The 20895-nt window shown below is 33.7% G+C and overlaps 2 protein-coding genes across 3 annotated transcripts; both read right to left on the bottom strand.

Annotated features, from left to right (window-relative positions):
• Positions 1 to 3196: 3196 nt before the first annotated feature.
• Positions 3197 to 5907, bottom strand: LOC112696136 (probable protein kinase At2g41970). 2 transcript variants are annotated; one of them, XM_025748748.3, is made up of 8 exons: positions 5748 to 5907; positions 5443 to 5614; positions 4714 to 4967; positions 4500 to 4626; positions 4072 to 4345; positions 3787 to 3919; positions 3583 to 3669; positions 3197 to 3468 (listed from the first exon to the last, which is right to left on the bottom strand). In XM_025748748.3, exons 2-8 carry the CDS (start codon positions 5540 to 5542, stop codon positions 3346 to 3348), a joined length of 1098 nt encoding a protein of 365 aa, XP_025604533.1. In that variant the 5' UTR covers positions 5543 to 5614; positions 5748 to 5907; the 3' UTR covers positions 3197 to 3345. The 2 variants fall into 2 exon arrangements, with proteins under 2 accessions (XP_025604533.1, XP_025604534.1); XM_025748749.2 differs by lacking the exons at positions 5443 to 5614; positions 5748 to 5907 and having other exon boundaries at positions 4500 to 4609; positions 4714 to 4787.
• A 10212-nt stretch (positions 5908 to 16119) lies between these two features.
• LOC112696135 (E3 ubiquitin-protein ligase SINAT2) lies at positions 16120 to 20435 on the bottom strand. Its single transcript, XM_025748747.2, has 4 exons — positions 20100 to 20435; positions 18298 to 18634; positions 17349 to 17735; positions 16120 to 16579 (listed from the first exon to the last, which is right to left on the bottom strand). The coding sequence occupies exons 2-4, from the start codon at positions 18517 to 18519 to the stop codon at positions 16259 to 16261; spliced, it is 930 nt and encodes a 309-aa protein (XP_025604532.1). The 5' UTR covers positions 18520 to 18634; positions 20100 to 20435; the 3' UTR covers positions 16120 to 16258.
• Positions 20436 to 20895: the final 460 nt, after the last annotated feature.

Below are 20895 nucleotides of genomic sequence, written 5' to 3'. Positions count from 1 at the left end.
CAATGTACATAGACTTTAATTTAAATAAATAAATAAATAACCTTGGCGTCATGAATAAAAGGATATTAGTAGAAAACTCGCGTCTTCATTGAGTCAAACCATCTCAATTGAGTATGGCAATGGAGAATTTTCATAACTTGATAGTGTCCATAACCATATCACTCGTATATGTACACACAAATTGTAGATTGTAGGATTGATGTTAGCAATTTTGTGAATATCAGCCATTGGAATAAGTAGGGAGATTTTGGATATATGTAAAGAAAGGGATTGATGTACTTTAAATTGTGGTGCTTTACATCTCTCATAACTTATCCTTTTATAGTTGTATCATAACTAAATTTTTTAAAATTTGGTTGACTTTAATTTAAAATTTAAAAAACAACAAACTAAGTTAAACAACCCAAATTTAAAATTTAAAAATAACAACTTAAATAAATAATAATTTAAAAATTCTAAACTAACGTAAATATTTATTTATTGTAATATTAGTATGTAACAACCGAAGAATAATTAACGTAAATTTTTTTAAAACTCTAAATTTCTTTAAAAGAATTTATATAGCTACAATTTAAAAAAAAACAATAAAATTTTAAAAAATTATGCTAAAAAGAATTAACAGATTTTTAAAATAGTGTTAAAATATAAAAAAGAACAATCTAAATAAAATTTAAAAAATAACAACTTAAATAAAATAATTTAAAATTTAAAAAATAACAACATAAGTAAAATAATCCAAACAAATAAAACAATTTAAAATTTTAAAAATAACAACCTAAGTAAAACAACCCAAACTTAAAATTTGAAAATAACAACCTGAGTAAATAATAATTTATAATTTATAAATATAAATCTAAAAATTTCTAGTAACGACACGTAAGCAAATAAACTCCCAAACTCAACGTATGAGCGCCACGTCAGCAAATGAGCTCCCCATTTGTATTACTATAAAGATAAAGATGGGGAGTATTGTTTAAATAAATTGACTAAAGTTAAATTTAAAATTCGAAGGTAGCTAAAATTTAAATCACTGCACTTTGATTTTAATTTGTTGTTGAAATTTGTTGCTGAAAATATTACTGAACTAATTTTTTTTTTTTGCTGAAAATCATCATTTACATGAATTTGTTCCTAATTATTACCACTGAACCTTGAATAATTTGTTGAGATAATTTTTTTTGTTGCTTAAAATCATCACTAAGATGAATTTTTTATTGATTATTAGCAGTGAACTTTGAATTTGTTATTGACGTGTTCAAATAATTACTTAGTTAAATATCGGTCGTCTTTTTATGGTGAGGAACCATACAATGAATTGGCAAGAAATAATTTCAAATTAATTCACAAAAGTATAATGGAGTGATTGAAAAATTTCAAACCTACTTAATTAAATCACGGAAATGGAATGAAGTCATTGAAAATGTCAAAGTGGGAGTTGGATTTGAGATGTAGACTACCTTTTTTAGCTAAGGCTGCTTATGGTTTGAAGCTAAATTAAATTAATTTTTCGTTATACATGTATGTTATTTGGAACAATCATATTATGTTGATTAGGGGTAAATGTATCTCGTTGTGGGAAAATTGTTCGTTTTTTCGCATGGTGGTTAACTTAGCGAGAGAGACTATGCCACAGTTGTCCAAGGTTTTGATAAATATGATGGTCTGATTGATGCGGAATTATTTATGAATAGAATCTCCGAACCATCCAGAGGCGAATTGGTGTATAGAACATTTTTTAAAAGAATGTGTTCCTAAGTCAAACCTTATCAAGGCTGCCAAACAGTTAAAAAAATTAAGAAGTTGAAAATTTTTGTGTTAATTTCAGATTTAAATGCATTTGTTTGGATGTACGGAGAGACAATACGGAAGTAGAAAGGGTTGTAATTATCGGAATTGACAAATAAGAATCTTAAATTAATTTCGGAAACATTTCGACTAGTTTTTTTCCGTCAAGAGCCTTGATTGAGAAAGATAGTCTAGATATTTCGTGAATTAATTTAAAATTTTTTGTTGTCAATTTCGATAACCACAACCACTTTTACTTTTGTATTAGCCTTCTATGCATCGAAATAAATGCATTCAAATCTGGAATTATAATTGGAATTTTCAACTTCATTTTTTTTTCGCTGTTTCTTTGGCACTGATAAGGTTTGAATTAGAGAAACATTCTTTCAAGAATGCTCTATACACTAATTCTCCTTTGAATGTTCCGGGATTCCATCTATATATAATTTTGCATTAATCAGTCCACAGTATTTATGACATGGTCTTTTTCGCTAAGTTGACCACCCTGTCAAAAAACAACGAATAATAATTTTCTCATAATTATATTGATCAACATGATATGAATGTTCCAAATAATATATATAGATAATGAGAAATTAATTTAATTTACCTTCAAATTATAAGCAACCTTGACTGAAAAAGGTAATCTCAGATGAAAAAGGTGTGAAAATCAACTCCCACCTTGACATTTTCAATGACTATTTCACTTCCGTGATTACTATTCTTTCGTTTCATCACTTTCTTGATTATTCAACTATTCTTTCATTTCATTGTAGAACTACCAATATTTAGCTAAATAGAAGGGGAGTACAAGAGGCATTTGTTTGGATGTACGAGAGGCAACACGAAAGTAGAAGGGGTTGTGGTTATTAAAATTGACAAAGAAGAATTTTAAATTAATTCACGAAAGAAGTCATTGGACGCTCTGCATAGTATTTACTGGTAACCATTAGTGGATTCTTTTGAACAATTTCAGTAGAGATGCATATCGACCAGAAGTATTAAGTTGATCTTCAATAGTTTTTGCTGTATATTGCAGATGTTATGATTCAGTTAAACTTTTGTGAACACTATTTTTTTAGGTTTGCACTCCTGTTTATGACTTTATTCATCTGTAAATTTAATTTGGTTCCTGGTAATTGTGTAATATGGATTACACAGGAAGAAACATTACATGTATGTCATCATACATGTTAAGACTTAAATAGTTAGATAAGCAACACCATAAGAAGAGAAAAATAAATAAATAAATTATAGTTTAATGAAGTTGTCATTTACTAGTATATATTATAAGCTCGCACTCGCAGTCAATCAAAGAAAAATATATACTTTCACAGTTAATTATTTTAGGCCAAAGGATGATGATGTATTAGATGCGATTACAACATGTATGTTTCGGAATATCTGGATATATGTAGAAGCAGACTAAAAATCATCATTTGCAATTTTTCATAGATTAATACAATCTCTACTAGAACAATGAAAACGAGATTAGAAATAATTTAGAGTCACAAATTGCAAAAAAGAAGAAAAAATGGTCACTCTTGGTAATTGTAATTATCAAGCATTTGCTTCAGGACCAGGTTTTGAATTCAGAAGTGGCTGGAGAGCTTTGACTACAATAGTCATGTTTGGCCTGAAATCTGCTTCATACTGAACACAAAGTGCTGCAACCGCTGCCAACTACATATATCCACATAAATAATGACTTAGTCTCAAATGCAGTTATATGAAATATTTTGGACATTATGAATCTATATGAACTTAAGTGAAAGACTAAAAACTAAAGGAACAAACCTTAGCAACTGCCTTTGGGGGATAGTCATCGTTTAGCTTAGGATCCACACATTGTTTCACTTTGTCCTCACTCAACCTTGGAGTTGCCTGAATTTTTTTTTTAATTTTCCAAAATTTTAAAGAAAAATTATATTAGCTCAAGAATATACAATATATATGGAACAATAACACAAGGTAATTTAATCCTTAAATTTGCATGCATACCCAAGTTACAAGACTTTGTTGCCCTTTGGGCATTGTGTGATCTACTGGCTTTCTTCCTGTTAAGAGCTCTAAAAGCACGACTCCGAAACTGTAAACATCACTCTTCTGTGTTATCTGTCCAGTCATTGCATACCTATCATTAAGAAAAACAAAACCATGAAATTAGTTAACATTTATATTGTTTGCTTTGCATGGGATGCTAAAGCTTGGGCTACAAGAAATCCCAAAAGAATGTGAAAAGTTATATATTTTGCAGAGTGATTTAGATTATAATTGAAGGCATACTCTGGAGCATGATAGCCAAATGTTCCCAACACTCTTGTTGAATGTAGGCGAGCCGCGGTGTCAGAAGACTGGTTTGTCAAGCTGAAATCTGCAATCTTGGCGTCATAGTCATTGAAGAGTAGTACATTGCTGGATCTAACATCACGGTGAACTATAGAAGGCTGACACTTCTCATGAAGATACTCAAGTCCTTTTGCCGCACCAAACGCGATTTTCGCTCTCTGATTCCAGCTTAAAACTGGACCTGGTTCAGCCCCTTGTACACCCTTCCTTCCTATAACAACAAAGAAAATAACAAAAGCATAGCATAAGTTTCTTTTCTTTTCTTTTGAGTTTTGTTCTTGTAACCTCTGCTCCATCCATTTTGAATAAAAGAGGTTCAAAAAATACTATTTCATCAATAGAAAACGTTATATAATTAGGCTTACCGTGTAATATGTCATGCAAAGAACCAAGACTTGCATATTGATAAATCAAGATTTTGTTATTTGCCTCTAGACAGTATCCAATCATCTCCACAAAATTATCATGCTTCAGTCTTGAAACAACTGATAACTGCATGATCCAATGTGACATAAGGCATTATAGAACAACACTAATATAGGAGCCAAAACATTGCATCAATGGACATTACAATCTTACCTGAGCTGTGAAATCAGTGTCAGATTCTGTTGAAGAACTGGTATCCAGCTTCTTGATTGCAGCATCTGTTCCATCATCCAATTTTGCATAGTAAACCCGTCCATAGGAACCTTCTCCAATGAAAGACTTGGAACCAAAGTTTCCTGTTAACCTATTTAACTCATCCAATGGCATAGATGGAATCTCAATTGGCAGCACTTTCTGTGGAGCACCAGTCTTGGCAGCATTGCCCCTTGGCTCTCCTCTGTCATTGCCTGTTTTCGAATAAGATTGTTGCAAATTTGTTATTCCATAACCTTGGAGATCAAACATAATATTGAACCGATTCAAATATTGTATATAAAATATATACAAGCTCTTCCTGATAGTATTTGAGGGATTACATATGTCAGCTTTCTCTCTATTTCATAAGAGATTGAATTTGATACAATTTATCTTAGATATGTTCCTCATTTTCACAAAAGCAACATTAGAGCATTAGATGCTCCAAGGTCTAAACAAGGACAGCAACTGTGAATGAATCAATTACATTGTTAATGTAATAGAGGTGAAAAATCACTTATGTTACACGGACATAAAAAATCAGCTACCAAATTAGCTATCTGTATAGAATATATGTTGAAATATAAACTACACATTGAAAATATGTAAAACAATGCATATATTTATGCACAAATTGTGTTAACGCAACCACAATTTAAAATCATAACATAATGGAAGAAATGTTACCTCCTCCACCGTATGTGTTTCCCCCTCGAGGCGGTGCAGTGGTGGCTTGGTTGGCAGGCGGGCCACTGCTCTCCTCCTCTGCACCTCCACAGCACAACATACTTGTTTAAAAGTATTCCAAGCTGCTGCAGGCTTAACAAGCCATTCAGTAAATGATATCCAGTTGAATCACCTGAAAATATAGAATACAATATGATAATGTTCATGTATACATGAATCGAATCTAAAATTTTAAAATTTTGTAGATGAATGAAGCAGTTATAAAAAGAAATGAGATGAGGTTGATGAGGTGATTAGGTTGTAACCTGTGCCTAATGAAAATGGAGGTGGAGGAGGAGGGGGAGGAGGAGGAAGAAGAGGGAGAGGCAATTATGTTAATAATTATTAGAGAAAATAATAATAAAGAAAAATAATGTGAGGCTGAGGGTGAGGCTGATTGATGATGCATAAGAATGGGTGTTAACTGTCAATTGTTGTTGTGGTTTTGGTAACAAAAGGGATCAGGGAAGGGCGGTTATTGTTTATTGCGGGAAAAACGGTTATGAAGATGCATCATGCATGCCCTTCGCTCCCTTTCTATTTTTATGCTTTGCTATTTCATTTCTTATTTACACACCATATACACAACCCACCATGCTAAGGATTGTTAAACTTTTTCACCTTAAAATACTCTAATGTTGTATATTTTGTATATAAAGCTAGCTATATTGAAATAGTAAGTTAAATATAACAAACCTCAAGTTCAATTCATTAATTAAGCAAACTCGTATTTCTTTTTAACTTTGACTCATGGATTTATGAGCTCTATTTATCTATATTTATGAATAACTTGGGCAATTATTTTTCTTAAACCAACTTTTTGGTGGATTATCAAACATCATGTGAGAAAAAATACAAGTGAAGTGTAATACCAAGCAATACCAAGCAATATGAATATATGATATGGCGTATGGTAGTGCTATCTGATGTATAGATTAAAAGTAGAGTCAAATAATATAAAACTATTTTTTTTTTCCTTTTTGCACTGTTGGTATAACTCAGAATTTAACAATGCAGAGGGATATCTAAGCTTGGCCATTATCATTTTTTCGTGGTGTTCGACTAAGATTACATTTTGTTAAATAGACCCAAATTAAATCAATTTCGGCTTAAGAAATACAAATTTCCAAAGAAAATGTTAGGCCTCATTTACATGAAGGTGGTGCTTACTTTTGAGTTTTGAGTTTTGACACCTTCATTTGTATCTACTTAATGAATATAATTACTAATTCAACCTCTTTGGTTTTATTAAATATCTTTTACAAGTTAAGTATTAATAATATCCTTTTTTAAAAAAAAAACATTGTTGAGTTTGGAAAACTTCAAATTATTGTGATGATCAAACATTATTAAAAATATTAATTAAAAATTATTAATTTGATTTTGACTTCAAAATTAATTGTTTAATAATTTCTGTTTTGTATGCAGATTTTGTTTATTGGGCTAAAAAATATCATGGTCCAATGTATTGAGGAAACATTCAACCTTTAGTTAAAAAATGTTCTAAACATTGGGGCTGAATTGTTTGTTGCATCACAAAATGTTAATTGGGCCAACGAACTAATGAGAAGCCCAAACTATTTTCTTTTGATCCAACAAAATGGTTGGTCTGAAATTAAAGAAAAGAGAAAGGAAATGGTGCATGCTTTCTACGACTACCCACTTCCCTTTTGGAATGGAATTCAAAGTTAATTCAATGGGTTTAATTGCATTGGTAACAAGAAAGAGAAAGTTTAAATTGATTTGATTATTTTTATTGTCTCACAAGTTACTATGCATAGAGGAATGGAAGTGAGATTTAATTTGGTTTAGTTGCATTCATTGCTTCTAGTGTTTCCTTTTCTCGTCTCTCTCTTCTCTCTCTTGGTTTCAGATTCTTCATTTTCATCAAAGTCGTTTTCCAAGTCTTCCCAAGAAGCCATGAGTCTTTTCTTCTTTTCTTTTTTGGCTTCTCTTCCTTCTTCAGTTTAGGACAATCAGATTTGAAGTGTCCACCCTCTTTACAGTTGTAACAGATTACTTTGCTGAGATCCTTCTTTGTCTTCCTTGAGCTGCTTCTCTTGTTCCGTTCCTTCAGCTTTACCATTTTTTTGAATTTCTTAGTAAACAAAACAAAATCATTTTCAGAAGAGTTATCACTGGATTCATCATCCAGAGGTTCAAAAACAGATTAAAGAAACAGATAGTATTTCATAACCCTGAGACTGAAGACCTTCATCTCATGATTGATCATCTTTTTGAAAAAATCAAATATTTCCTAAGTGAAAACCAAGATCTTGAGTCTCAAATTTCAATACTGAAAGTTGAAAATGATTTTCTCAAAGATAAATTAAGGGAAGTAGAAACTGCTGTTAATCTTGTTGAGAAAAATAAGTGGTTAAAAGCTAAACTTAAAAGATGTGAATACCATCATTCTATGACTGCAAATCTGAACTATTTTGAAGAAAATGAGTGGCTGTATAAAGAGATAAAAAGACTTAAAGAAGACTTAGCCAACTTTGCACAAAATTCTGAAAATTTAAACCAACTATTGACTAGTCAAAAACCTCTTTATGATAAAGTTAGTCTGGGGTTTCATAAAATTGCAAAATTTGTTGAAAAACCTTCTTTTACCAACATGGCATCATCTTTAAATGATGTAAGGTTTCAAAACCCAACAAGCTTTGTGAAAACAGCAACTCATAGATTTTGCAGATTTTGCAATCGGAATGATCATTTTCCTATTCAGTGTTTCTTTAGTGAAAGAATGATTGGAAATAAAGTTTGTAAAATTGTCTGTAATTATAATGTCTTGGGATAAAGAAGATGATTTGACGTTAAAGGATCCAAAAAGATTTGGATACCTAAGGTCATTTGAGCTTATTTTGTAGGTTTACCTAGCATTCAAGTGAAAAGATAACATGTGGTATATGGATAGTGGATGCTCTAGGTATATGACCGGAAAGGCAACATTCTTCATCAAGCTTGATGAATATGATGGGGGGTTTGTCACTTTCGGTGATAATGGAAAAAGAAAAAATAGTGGCCATAGGTAAAGTTGGTAAGAGTTTCTCTTCTTTCATAAATGATGTTTTACTTGTTGATGGTTTGAAACACAACCTACTAAGCATTAACCAATTATGTGATCTTGGTTATGAGGTTATCTTTAGAAAATTGGATTGTTTAGTTATTTGTAAAAAATCTGGGAAAATCTTGTTTGAAGCTAAAAGGTACAATAATGTGTATGGATTAACTCTAGAGGACTTAGAAGATAAAAAAGTAACATGTTTTACACCTCTTGAATCTGAAAAATGGCTTTGGCATAAGAAATTGGGTCATGCAAGCATGTACTAAATTTCTAAGCTTGTTAAGAAAAACTTGGTGAGAGGAATTCCCAACATTAAATTTGATAAGAATATTACTTGTGATGCTTGTCAACTAGGCAAACAAGTAAAATCTTCTTTTAAACCAAAAGATGGAATTTTCACTAAGAGGCTATTAGAAATTTTGCATATTGATCTCTTTGGTCCAACAAGAATTTAAAGTTTAGGAGGTAAACATTATGGTTTGGTAGTGGTGGATGACAACTCTAGATTTGGTTGGGTTCTCTTCCTAGCTCATAAGAATGATGCTTTCTAAACTTTTTCCATGCTTTGTAAAAAGATTCAAAATGAAAAGGATTTGAAAATAGACCACTTGAGAAGTGATCATGGTAAAGAATTTGAAAATCAAGATTTTGAAAAATTCTGTGATGATTTTGGTATTGCACATAACTTCTCATGTCCTATAACTCCTCAACAAAATGGGGTAGTTGAAAGAAGAAATAGAAGCCTTCAAGAAATGACTAGGGCAATACTTTGTGAAAATGATGTACCAAAATTTTTGTGGGCTGAAGCTGTAAATACAGCTTGCTATATTTTGAATAGAACCATCATTCGAAAAGATTTAAAAAAAACTCCATATGAGCTTTGGAAAGGAACCCCGCATAATCTTAGTATTTTCACGTTCTTGGATGCAAATGCTTTGTACTTAACAATAAAAAAAAATCTTGAAAAATTTGATCCAAAATCCTATGAAAAAATGTTTGTTGGATACTCCACCACTAGCAAAGCATTTAAGATTTATCTCAAGGAACACTAGCAAAGCATTTAAGACTTATCTCAAGGAACATAGAACCATAGAAGAATCCATACACGTATCTTTTTGTGATACTAACTCAATTTTTAGTGCCTCTTTAGATGATGATGAAGGAAGTGAAGCTGATATGAACCATCAACTAAGCCAAGAAAATCCCAAAACTGTCCCAAGTGATGAACCTGTCCGTCCAGAAATATCTCATCGAAATGGAAGAGACATTTCAGTTTTATCTCCTGAACCAGCTGAAGAATCCAGAACAGAACAGTCTACTAAACCTCATTAAGACAGAACCTTACCTCAAAGGCCAAGAGAATGGAAGTTTCTGAAAGGCTACCCTCATGATTTCATCATTGGTTACCCATCTCAAGACATAACTACAAGATCCTCAAGCAAGAAGCAAGTTGATCAAAGCAATATTGTTTTATTGTCCCAATTGGAGCCTCTCAACATGAAGCAAGCTCTTGGTGACCCCTCATGGGTCAAAGTCATGAAAGAAGAGCTAGCTCAATTTGAAAAGAATGAGGTTTGGACACTTGTACCAAATCCGAATAATAAGAAGTTAACCGGTATAAAGTGGATCTTTAAAAATAAATTGGGTGAGGATGGTATTGTTGTTCGTAACAAGGCTAGATTAGTGGCCCAAGGTCACGATCAAGAGAAAGGAATTGATTTTGATGAGTCATTTGCCCCGGTAGCTAGAATGGAAGCAATTAGGTTGCTTCTTGCCTATGCTGCCCATAAGGGTTTTAAAATGTTCCAAATGGATGTTAAGTGTGCTTTCCTTAATGGCTTTATAGATAGAGAAGTATTTGTGGCTCAATCCTCTAGTTTTGAAAGTAAAGAATTTCCAAATCATGTTCTTAAACTCTCAAAGGCTCTTTATGACCTTAGGCAAGCTCCAAGAGTTTGGTATGAAAGGCTTAGTGCCTTCTTGTTGGAAAATCAATTTCAAAGGAGAACCATCGAGACAACTTTATTTATAAAAGTATCTAATGATGATATTCTTCTTGTTCAAGTTTATGTGGATGATATTGTGCTCGGTTCGGCCAATGAAACCTTGTGTGAAGAGTTTGGAAAACTTATGACTAGTGAGTTTGAACTGAGTTTGATGGGTGAATTAACCTTTTTTCTTGGTCTTCAAATTAAACAAACTCCTAGTGGTATTTTTATTCACCAAGGTAAATATGCAAAAGAATTAGTCAAAAAATTTGGCTTTGAAAATTCCAAACCAATGGGAACACCTATGCATCCAAACACTAAACTTTATAAGGATGAAAATGGCAAAGATGTGAATGAAACATGGTATAGAGGAATGATAGGCTTACTCATGTATCTTACATCCTCTAGACTGGATATTGTTCAAAGTGTGGATATATGTTCAAGGTTTCAATCTCACCCAAAAGAATCCCATCTTTCAACTGTTAAGAGAATCATTAGATACATTAAGTGAACATGTGATTTTGGCTTATGGTATCCTAAATCTGATGAGTTTTGTGCAATAGAGTTTTGTGATGCAGATTATGCGGGTGATCGAGTGGATAGAAGAAGTACATTTGGAATGTGTTGCTTCCTTGGAAGCTCACTCAACTTGTGGTCAAGCAAGAAACAACCCACTGTTGCACTATCCACAGGTGAAGCTGCTTGTTGTTCTCAATTAATTTAATTAAAAACTCAATTAGAGGATTATAAATTGAAGATCAATAGTATACCTTTATTTTGTGATAATATAAGTGCAATAAACATTTTTAAAAATCCTGTTCTGCACTCTAGAACTAAGCACATTGAAGTTAGATATCATATCATTAGAGAACATGTGCAAAAAGGTACTATTGATATTCAATTTATGAAATCCGAAAAGCAACTGGCTAACATATTCACTAAACCTTTGTGTGAAGATAGGTTCTGTTCATTAAGGAACAGTTTGGGAATGTTAGATTTGAGTTATGTTGAAAAATTGTGATTTTAATGATTCTGTTTGTTTTTGTCTCGTAGGAAGGGAGGAGACAAATCTGGGTATGTGAGAAACAAGCCATGAAGCAGGGGAAGACTGAACCTTGGCGTCATTAAACTTGAGCCCGACTAAACTCTTTTGGACTCACTCCATGATTCTGGCCCGTTTTCATTTCTTTTCATATTTTCATTAAAATAATTTTTTTTGGGAGGTTATCACATCATATTTTTATAGGGGGAGTTCATGTCAAATCAAAATCTTTTCCCTTATTCTCTCCCACGTTTCAAGGAAAAGATCTTTCAGTTACTTATTTTAATTTTAAATTTTCCTTGATTGATAACCATTCCATTAAATGCTCATTATTTTAAATAATGTTCTCTCCACTTAGCATTTAATGCGATTGTAACCTCTCCATATTCCAACCCCTTCGGCCATCTCTTCATCTTCTCACTCTCTACTTCATCCTTTTCATCATGAGAAAGAAGTTGGCCACTAGAAGAAGCAACCCAACCTCCTTTGTCAAAAAACCTCCATCCTCCTCTGCTCCTCAAACACATACCCATATCCATATACACTATCCTTCATCCTCATCACCATCGTCTTACTCAACCAGTTCAATGAGAAAGAAAGTGATTCATCCAAGAACCTCTTCACGCAAGAAAGATGCAAAGGAAAAGGGGCCAATGCCCGAGGAAGAAGAAGCGTCTTAGTCTTCACCACCACCTTCGCCTCCATGGCGCTCAACACCCCATCCTTCTGGCTGAACTGCTCCCTCTCAGCATTCGAAGCGCTATATCCTCCAGAACACTCGAGAGCCACCAAACTTGGACTCACTAGACTTTAAAAATAAGTTTGGTAAAAATCATTCTCATTTTAATCCTGCTCGATTCATATCCTGTGCTGCATTTGAATTCCATTATCAAGTTTTAGTGAACCGCCATTTGTGTGCCTCATATGTTGTGAATCTGGAGAATCTGTTTGAAAAGGGTATTGATTTTACTACACTCTTTGACAAACTCAAATGGACTCCACTCTTTAAGATTCGCAAACCGGTTTACCCTAACCTGGTTCGTGAGTTCTATGCGAACATGATATATTATGATGGTGCTCTACACTCCTATGTCAAAACAGTGCATCTTACCTTGAACAGAGAGACTGTGAACGCAGCCTTGGGGTATGTAGACAAAGGCATCTGGGCTTACATGTCAGGAAAATGGGACAATCATGTTGGGATTATCCTTTAAGTGGCTCTTACCTGTGTTTATGAAAACTTTTCTGCACTTGAAGGAACTAATCTCATTCACAAAGCTCTAGGCCCTGTAAGAGCTCTACTTCACCGCATCATCAACCATGTTATCATGCCTCAAAGTGGCTCCTATCGAAGGATTACGATTTGTGACACTCTTGTGCTTTTTGCTATTCTCAACTCTGCATTTATCTTTTTTGCATATCTCATGGTGCGACACATGTGGAATTGTGTTCGCAGTGATAAGAAAGCTAATTTGCCCTATGGAATTTGTTTGACCTGCATATTTGAATACTCTAATGTTGATTTGATCAATGAGCCTGTAGAGAACAGGGTTTTTACTATAAAGGGATGTGGAGTTCCTGAATCCATGAAAGATAATATAAAAAGGGAAAGAGCTCAATGGCATCCATGCTTTCTGACAGTGAAAGTGAATCTCTTCCTTCCAAATCATCTAAACTTTCTAACTCTGTCAAAGATGTGTTGAATGAGTTCTCTCACATGTCGAATCTGATGGTCAAGTCTTACAAGGAGGCCAGGAAACAAGCAAATGAAAACGAAAAGGCCTGGACCAAGTGCAATGAGAGGATCAACCTACTTATTAGGAGCTTAGAAAAAGACATGGCCCAGTCGGATGAAGAAGATGATCAACTCGGCTCAGATATAAATCTCTCTGATGCTTGACTGATGTGTTCTTTGCTGGTTATTACTTTGAACTCTGTCTATTTTATTACTTTTTCGATTTAGTGTTTTATGAACTGTTGGATGACTGTACTAAACTTCTTTAACTCCTGTGTTTTGGTTTTCTAATTAAATATTCTGCACTATTGGCATGCTGTTTTTCATCTGTTTTGCAGGTCCCCCATTGATGATAAAAGGGAGAGGAATTAAACAGAAAAAAACAGGACAAAATAGTTGGTCCGAAATTAAAGAAAAGAGAAAGAAAATGGTGCATGCTTTCCAGGGTTACCCACTTTCCCTTTGGAATGGAATTCAAAGTTAATTCAATGGGTTTAATTGTATTGGTAATAGGAAAGAGAAAGTTCCAATTAATTTGATTGCTTTTATTGTCTCACACGTTACTATGCATAGGGGAATGGAAGTGGGATTTAATTTGGTTTAATTGCATTTATTGTTTCTAGTGTTTCCTTTTCTCTTCTCTCTCTTCTCTCTCTTGTTTTCAGATTGTCACTTCCATCAGAGATGAAGATGGAAGAAGCTATCAGTAAGAATTACAAAGAGGCTAGGAAGAAGCAAGCGGCTAAGGTGATGATGGCCCTTGCAAAAAGAAGATCTATAGTATGGAGTGGCTGAGATTTTTTCACTAAAGGCAAGATGTGGAGAAGAAGTTTCAAGATCTCCATACCTAAAGTAGAAGCAATCTGATTCGGTCAAAGAAGAAAATCTCTGAGGTAAAACTCGTTTCCACTTTTGTTCATCCACCACAGAAGGTAGCTACTATAGCTACCTGGAGGAAAAAGCAAAAATGAAATAGATGGAGCTGTCAAGAATTAAGAGTTTATCAAGGGTCAAAATTCTTTCTAGGGGACAAAGTCAAGATAGAAGACTCAGATTGATGAAGCTTGATGAGAAGGGATGAGAGAGAGGTACATGCATGTTGATTTGCTTCCGATTTTTCCTCTCGCTTCTCTCTGTCTGAACCGGACTTGGTATCGAAGAAGAAGAAAGTGGCTTGGTTGAATCGGTTTCAACCTTGAAAGCTTCCCCTTCTATAATAAGGGTGAACCGCCAAGGGTTGAAACAAGGAGAGTAAGCACAGAGTTCTCATAGCTACCCTAAGCTAACAGAAGTTCTTCTCCTTCAATGTGTTATATTTTGTTTTCTTTTCTTTAGTTTTGTCTGTCTAAGTCTCATGGTGAAAAAGGCAAACAGAGTGAAGTTTGTAAGAAAAAGCCAATGAGAGGAAAAAGGCAGAAGGTACAAAATTAAAGAAAAAGTCATAGATGTCTTAGAGGTCCTTTGTAAATATATATGTTGTGTATCATGATTTTGTGGGAATTCTCTTGCAAGTTGGGTTAGCACTTAGCAGTTGAAAGCTTGGTAGGTGACCAAGTCAAGTTCAGGATTGAGGATAGATTCTGGACTTGTCCCGGATAGGAAGGGTAGTTCCTAGGGAAGAATTGGTGTCTGTAATCAGTTTGAGTATAGTGAAATTCCGTCATTATTGTGATGGAGACTGGACATAGGCTGCATTACACTTAGCAACTGAACCAGGATACATCTTGGTGTGATTCTCTCTTTCTCTTCTACTCCATTACTGTTTCTGTTGCGTAGAAGACAAAATTGAAAAATATCTCCTCACTAGTTACGAGACAAAAAGAAAATGTCTCTTGACTAGTGACGAGACAAAAAGCAGAAATATCTCCTGGAGTTATTCTAAAAGGAAGAAAGTGACACTCAGCAAAAAATGGGCTAAGATTCAACCCCCTTTTCTTAGCCACTGATAACCGTCAAACATCATTTATTTATTAAAAATATTATTTGTACACTAAAATCAATCACTAAAATCAGCCATCAATTTATTTAACTATTTATGTATAAATTACATCTATGCAATTTATTTTTAATGTATATTTATATTCCAACATATATTTTATACTCGTGACTAATGTTAACATATACCTAATATAGTTATGGAAGAAGGGACAAAAATACATCTGTAAGTTCACACGCTGGACACAACTACACTTCAATCATTTAATGAGTCATGCGTGCATAGTATTTATATACTCCGATGGACACATTATTTTCATATTTATTCTTTTTAGGGAGAAGGGACAAAAATACACCTGAAAGTTTACACGCTGGACACGACCACACGCCGATGGCTGGAAGGGTGAATGTGTCCGCCGGAGTGTATAAATACTGTGCACGCATGACTCGTTAAATTATTGAAATGTAGTCGTATCTAGCATGTGAACTTTTAGGTATATTTTTGTCCCTTCTTTCTATAGTTATTTATTTATTTATTTATTTATTTATTTATTTATTTATTTATTATTATTATTATTATTATTATTATTATTATTATTATTATTATTATTATTATTATTATTATTATTATTATTATTATTATTATTATTATTATTATTATTATTATTATTATTATTATTATTATTATTATTATTCATGTCCTCGATTAAACTAGATTCATTTCATTGATTATTTACCTCAACTTTTTGGGTAGATTAATGTATCAAACAAATAAAAATTTGTAGACAGTGTAATTTTCCCTGTGAATTTCAATTCCAACTTGAAAAAAATTCATTGAAAAAGTAAATTAAGTAAAGAGAATCTATGGAGATACGGTTAAGGACACTAGTAGTTCCTCCTTCATTCTCTGGCAATGAGCAAAAATCATGGAAGAAATCGTTACAGGCTCTATACAACAATAATCATTTGTGGCATATCCCTAATAATAGTATATTTACATCTCTCAAATCTCAATCTTCTTTCCATATACGACCAGTGATCCTCAACTTCAACTCTTTTCCATCCCCACCAGAGAAATAAAGAGCCAAGCTCCTCGGAATTATTAGTCCATCTTGACTATCTCTAACTTTCCTATGACTGTCGCGAATGCTCCTTGGAATTCCTTGCCATATAAGTTTGCGTCCACTCGCGCCGACTTCCAGGCTGTAGCTGAATTTCTTGGCTTCGTTGTCATCACCCATGAACCGAAGAAAGGCCATATATACCGGAGCTGTCCCGAGCTGGAATGCCTCAAAGTGCAAGCAAAAATACCTTCCAAAACTATTGAAAACCTGCCAACAAGAAACTTCATCATGTGACTGGGAGTTTTTCTAGGAGGAATGTTTGTGAAGCCATGTTGGTATAATACTATAGGCATCGTAAATGTATTGAATATTAAGAGGAATAGTTTTGTGCTCTTGGAATATATTCAATGTGTAACCCAAAAAATTTACAACTCCTCTTATTCATAATATAACTTCTAAATATTATTATAAATAGAAATAAATAATTTTAAAATGTTCTTAAATCACGCATTTAAAGGTAGGCATGCAAATATTATTGTATATTAATGTCGATATAAGTACAAAAGTATGCTTGTATATTAATGATTTTATTGTTTTAATAATATTGGGCGAGTACAGAAGAGCTGTATTAGGATGTCATGATAAGATTTATGATGATCAACAATTTAGACAAAGGTTAAACCTTTATATTAGTTTAGGCCTTAAAGAAATATTCTAGTGTGCAATCAAATTAACAATACCACATGCCTACGTTAACGTGTTAATCATGTGACCCATGATGCAATACTATGCGGGCTACTTCTAATAAAAAAGGACTAAAAAAATTCCCAACATCACTTGCAGAGAAATAAACTTAGTGCACAAGCATATTTCTTGTTTCAAACAGAAACAACCATGGCCATGTGCACACATAATCAACGCTGCATAATTGAAGATGTGATTTGAGAAGCTACCAATTAAATAATAAAAAATAGTTACATGCAATAAATCAAACCATCAAGCAAAGGCATATATTTTTGTTTATTAAGTGACTTACAGTTAGCATCCATGTGGCATTTTCAACTTCATGTGGATTTGCTTTGACATATCGATGATTGAAGGTGCATCCATTGTGCATGTCTACCTTGTGATCATCCTTGAGATGGGAAACTAGACTTGGGATGTCACCCATCACAGAGCACTCGGCTCCAGCATAGGGACAACTGAATGGACGGAGTCTGCAATTTTGCTCGTGTTTGAGCTTTGTGTAGTATGGGAATATATCATGACAACCTAGACTCTGATATCTGCAAGGAAGCTCCAACGATTCTGCAACTTTCTCCAGTGCCAAACACCTTATGTTCTCGAGATCATGGTGACAGGTTGGGCAAAGATTATGGACTTCAATCTTACAATTGGAACATAATGTATGGCCATTTGGACACTGAAACGCACAATGCAGTCATAAACGAGATATTATAATTTATAAGTGTGGATAAATTTACCATAAAGATATGATGTGAACATTATGATTAAAGAGTTTCCACAATAGGTTCTATTGATCATCTATGATAATCTAATTGTTAACTGTATTCTCAAAATAGAGTCTGCAGCCCAATGAAACATGGTCAGGAAAACAGCCTCTTTTGGGAGATCCAACAAGGAAAACTAAACTAGCAACACATGTAGTTGATTTTATCTTTTTGTTGTTGCCTAGAACTCGCAGATGGGACAAGAAAATATGGAGCAAGTTCTATGAAAAATGAATAGATAATATGATGAACTCGAGCAATACCAAGGATTCCAGCTATTGAATTTGTTAATCCTGCTACATCTCTTTCATTCAACACCAAGCATGGTGCATCATATATTTGATATGGAGATAAAGGATTACAATGGCACTATCAAGATGACATTGTTTCATTAATGCATCGTGTGTTATAAGAAAAGGGTTTTACTTACTAAAAGGAAGGGAAGAAAAAGGTAAAAGTTTGCAGGAACTGCACCTGGTGAATTGGAGGGTACATCAGATTCTTGCAAACAGGGCACTCAAGTAAGTCATACACGCCATTCTTTGAACTAAGTCCATTCTTTCCATTCAACCCAACACAAGATTTCATAACTGTACTACTAGTCTTCGACTCATATTTAGCTTTGCCTGTTTCATAATCTGAAGACATCAGGTGAGATTCAAGAACTTCTTTGAAAATACTGCCTCCAGGAGCCATTGCAGGCTCAGATCTACAGTATTTCGTTCTAAATGACTAGGAGCTAGAACTCCACTATACTCCAATATCTTCTGTTTAGTTTTTTCTTCCTTTCGCTCTTTATTGCGTGCTATATCTGTTAAACAATAAAATTGTCAACGGTAAATACATAGATATTAAATGCTTTTACATTCAAATTTTAATATTCTTTAGTTCAAAATGTAGGTGAAACCTACCATGTGTATTTTCTAAACAAAGAATCAGAAACACCAAACACCGATGGCGTTCTAGAGATTTTGTACTGCTCTAATGCAACAGTAACTAGAGTAACTTCAAACTTGATTAAACAAGTGTCAACACCACTCTTATCATGTAAATATTAAGTCTTTATCAGTAGACTAAAAGAATGATGGAGTTACGGAAAGAAAATATGACTGAAACTGAGATCATTCAACATGGTTACTCCAAACTACAATATTCAGACTGAAGCTCACAGTATCGAAGCATGCACAAAATACTAAGCAGGTAGAAAACTTCGCATCCTAAAAAATTTAAATGAAGTCCATATTAATATTCATTAAAGCATAGCAAAAAAATAAAAATCTTTGTTTGCATAATTATCAAGCGGATGATATCCTCATATACCATTCCATATGCGAACTTCACTTGTTGCTACACCCTTCTCAAGGGACAAGTAGAACATAAATTTGTTAACAAAGAACAATGTTCCAATTCCTAAACTAGGACGACATTGTTAAATTGCTATTCAAAATTTTCAAACTGTTTCAGCACAAGGTAAGAGAACAGAACAAGAAGTAACACAGCCAGAGCAAGAGCTTCATTGCATCCCAGAAGGGACTCATTTTACAGCAGATCTGAGAAAATCCAAACGCGGATCAATATCAAGACACGAATTTCCCAACAAAACATCTCTCAATATTCACTATGATTGACTCTCATTCCGGTGCTTCAGTTTCTAACACATCAACATAGGAGCAAAGAAATCCTACTGTAGTTTCTTCATTAAGCCTTTAATTTCATACAAAACTGAGTTATTTACTTATGCAAGGGATCAACAATGACCAAGTCTGAAATCTTCCTCCACTTGAGTTATCCATCAAACATATCAGAGAAAATTATAGAAAAGAAAAGAAAAGCAAGAAATTAAAGCAAGCAGATAAGGCTATACCGGAACACTACCTTTTCCTACTGAATCTAAATTGAAAGAACTCAAAGAAGGACAAAGAGTTCAAATTTAACCTCTCAAACCAGAACTAGCATCTAAAACATCATCACATGCAATTTATAATGCAAGCATACAAAACCTCACCGGGATTATCCAAAACCAACCAATGCCCCGATATATAGAAACAAAGCGCAGTAATAATAAAAAAAAATAAAGAAGGCAGAAGAGAGACAAAGAAGTAAAAGACGAAATGTAGCATTGAAAATCAAAGGCATGAAGCATGAGAGGGGAAGAGAACAAAGTGAAAAACAGAAAAATTGATTTTGAAAAATAAAATAAAAGGAGAAAGAAGACAGAAAGCGAGAATTGAATAATAGAAGGAGATGAAAGTAGAGACGAAGAAAGAGTATCGTACCGCGAGCTCCGGAAGTTGCGGAGATGGGTGGTGTTGGTGTCCATGGAGATTGAAGAAGAAAAAAAAGGGTTCCGTTGTTGGTATCGGTTGCTACTTACTACTGCTTACTACGATTTCCTTGTTATCTGCTCTCCGTGTTTTCTTTTAATTATTTACTCCAAAATAAATAATAAAGAAAGATTTGATATTTTGATGTGCGTGATGTCTTCTCGTCCCCGAGCGATACGGTATACTGAGTTACTGACAATGGACAACCACGGTGGGGCCGCTGCCCCTTCCCGCACGCGACGTTTAAAAACCCATCACGTTGCCCTTTTGTTTAGGCCAATACCATGTAAAGTGAAAAAAAATAGAACTTTTTAATTTTAACAGGGAGGGAGGGTTGGTGTATATCAGAATTACGAAGGTATATGGTGTTTTATCAGGGTATGAAGATTGTGTAAGATAAATCGAATTGGTCGATTGGAAGTACTGAAAATTTTGGGTCCGATTTGTGTATTGACAGAAAATTTTGGATATGATTTGTATAAACCCTGGCTTCGATTTGTGTACTGACAAAAAATTTTGAGTCCGATTTCTTTCCATTAAAACAAAAAATTAAAAGCCGTCATAATCGTGTATATCTCTCCAATACTCCATAACTCAGTATAACTCACATATCAATCTCATATATAAAAAAAATAGCCGAGAAAATAGGGTAGAAATGTCTTATATTAATTTTTGTTATAGGTTTTTATTTGAATATTTTTATGTAGGTTGATTCGATGTATAGCTTGATTTGATTTATTATTGTACA

This window comes from Arachis hypogaea, chromosome 6, assembly GCF_003086295.3.
Source record: "Arachis hypogaea cultivar Tifrunner chromosome 6, arahy.Tifrunner.gnm2.J5K5, whole genome shotgun sequence".
In the NCBI taxonomy this organism is placed as follows: Eukaryota; Viridiplantae; Streptophyta; class Magnoliopsida; order Fabales; family Fabaceae; genus Arachis; species Arachis hypogaea.
The sequence above is the reverse complement of the archived record's forward strand: the minus strand, read 5'-3'. Positions and strand labels throughout refer to the sequence as shown.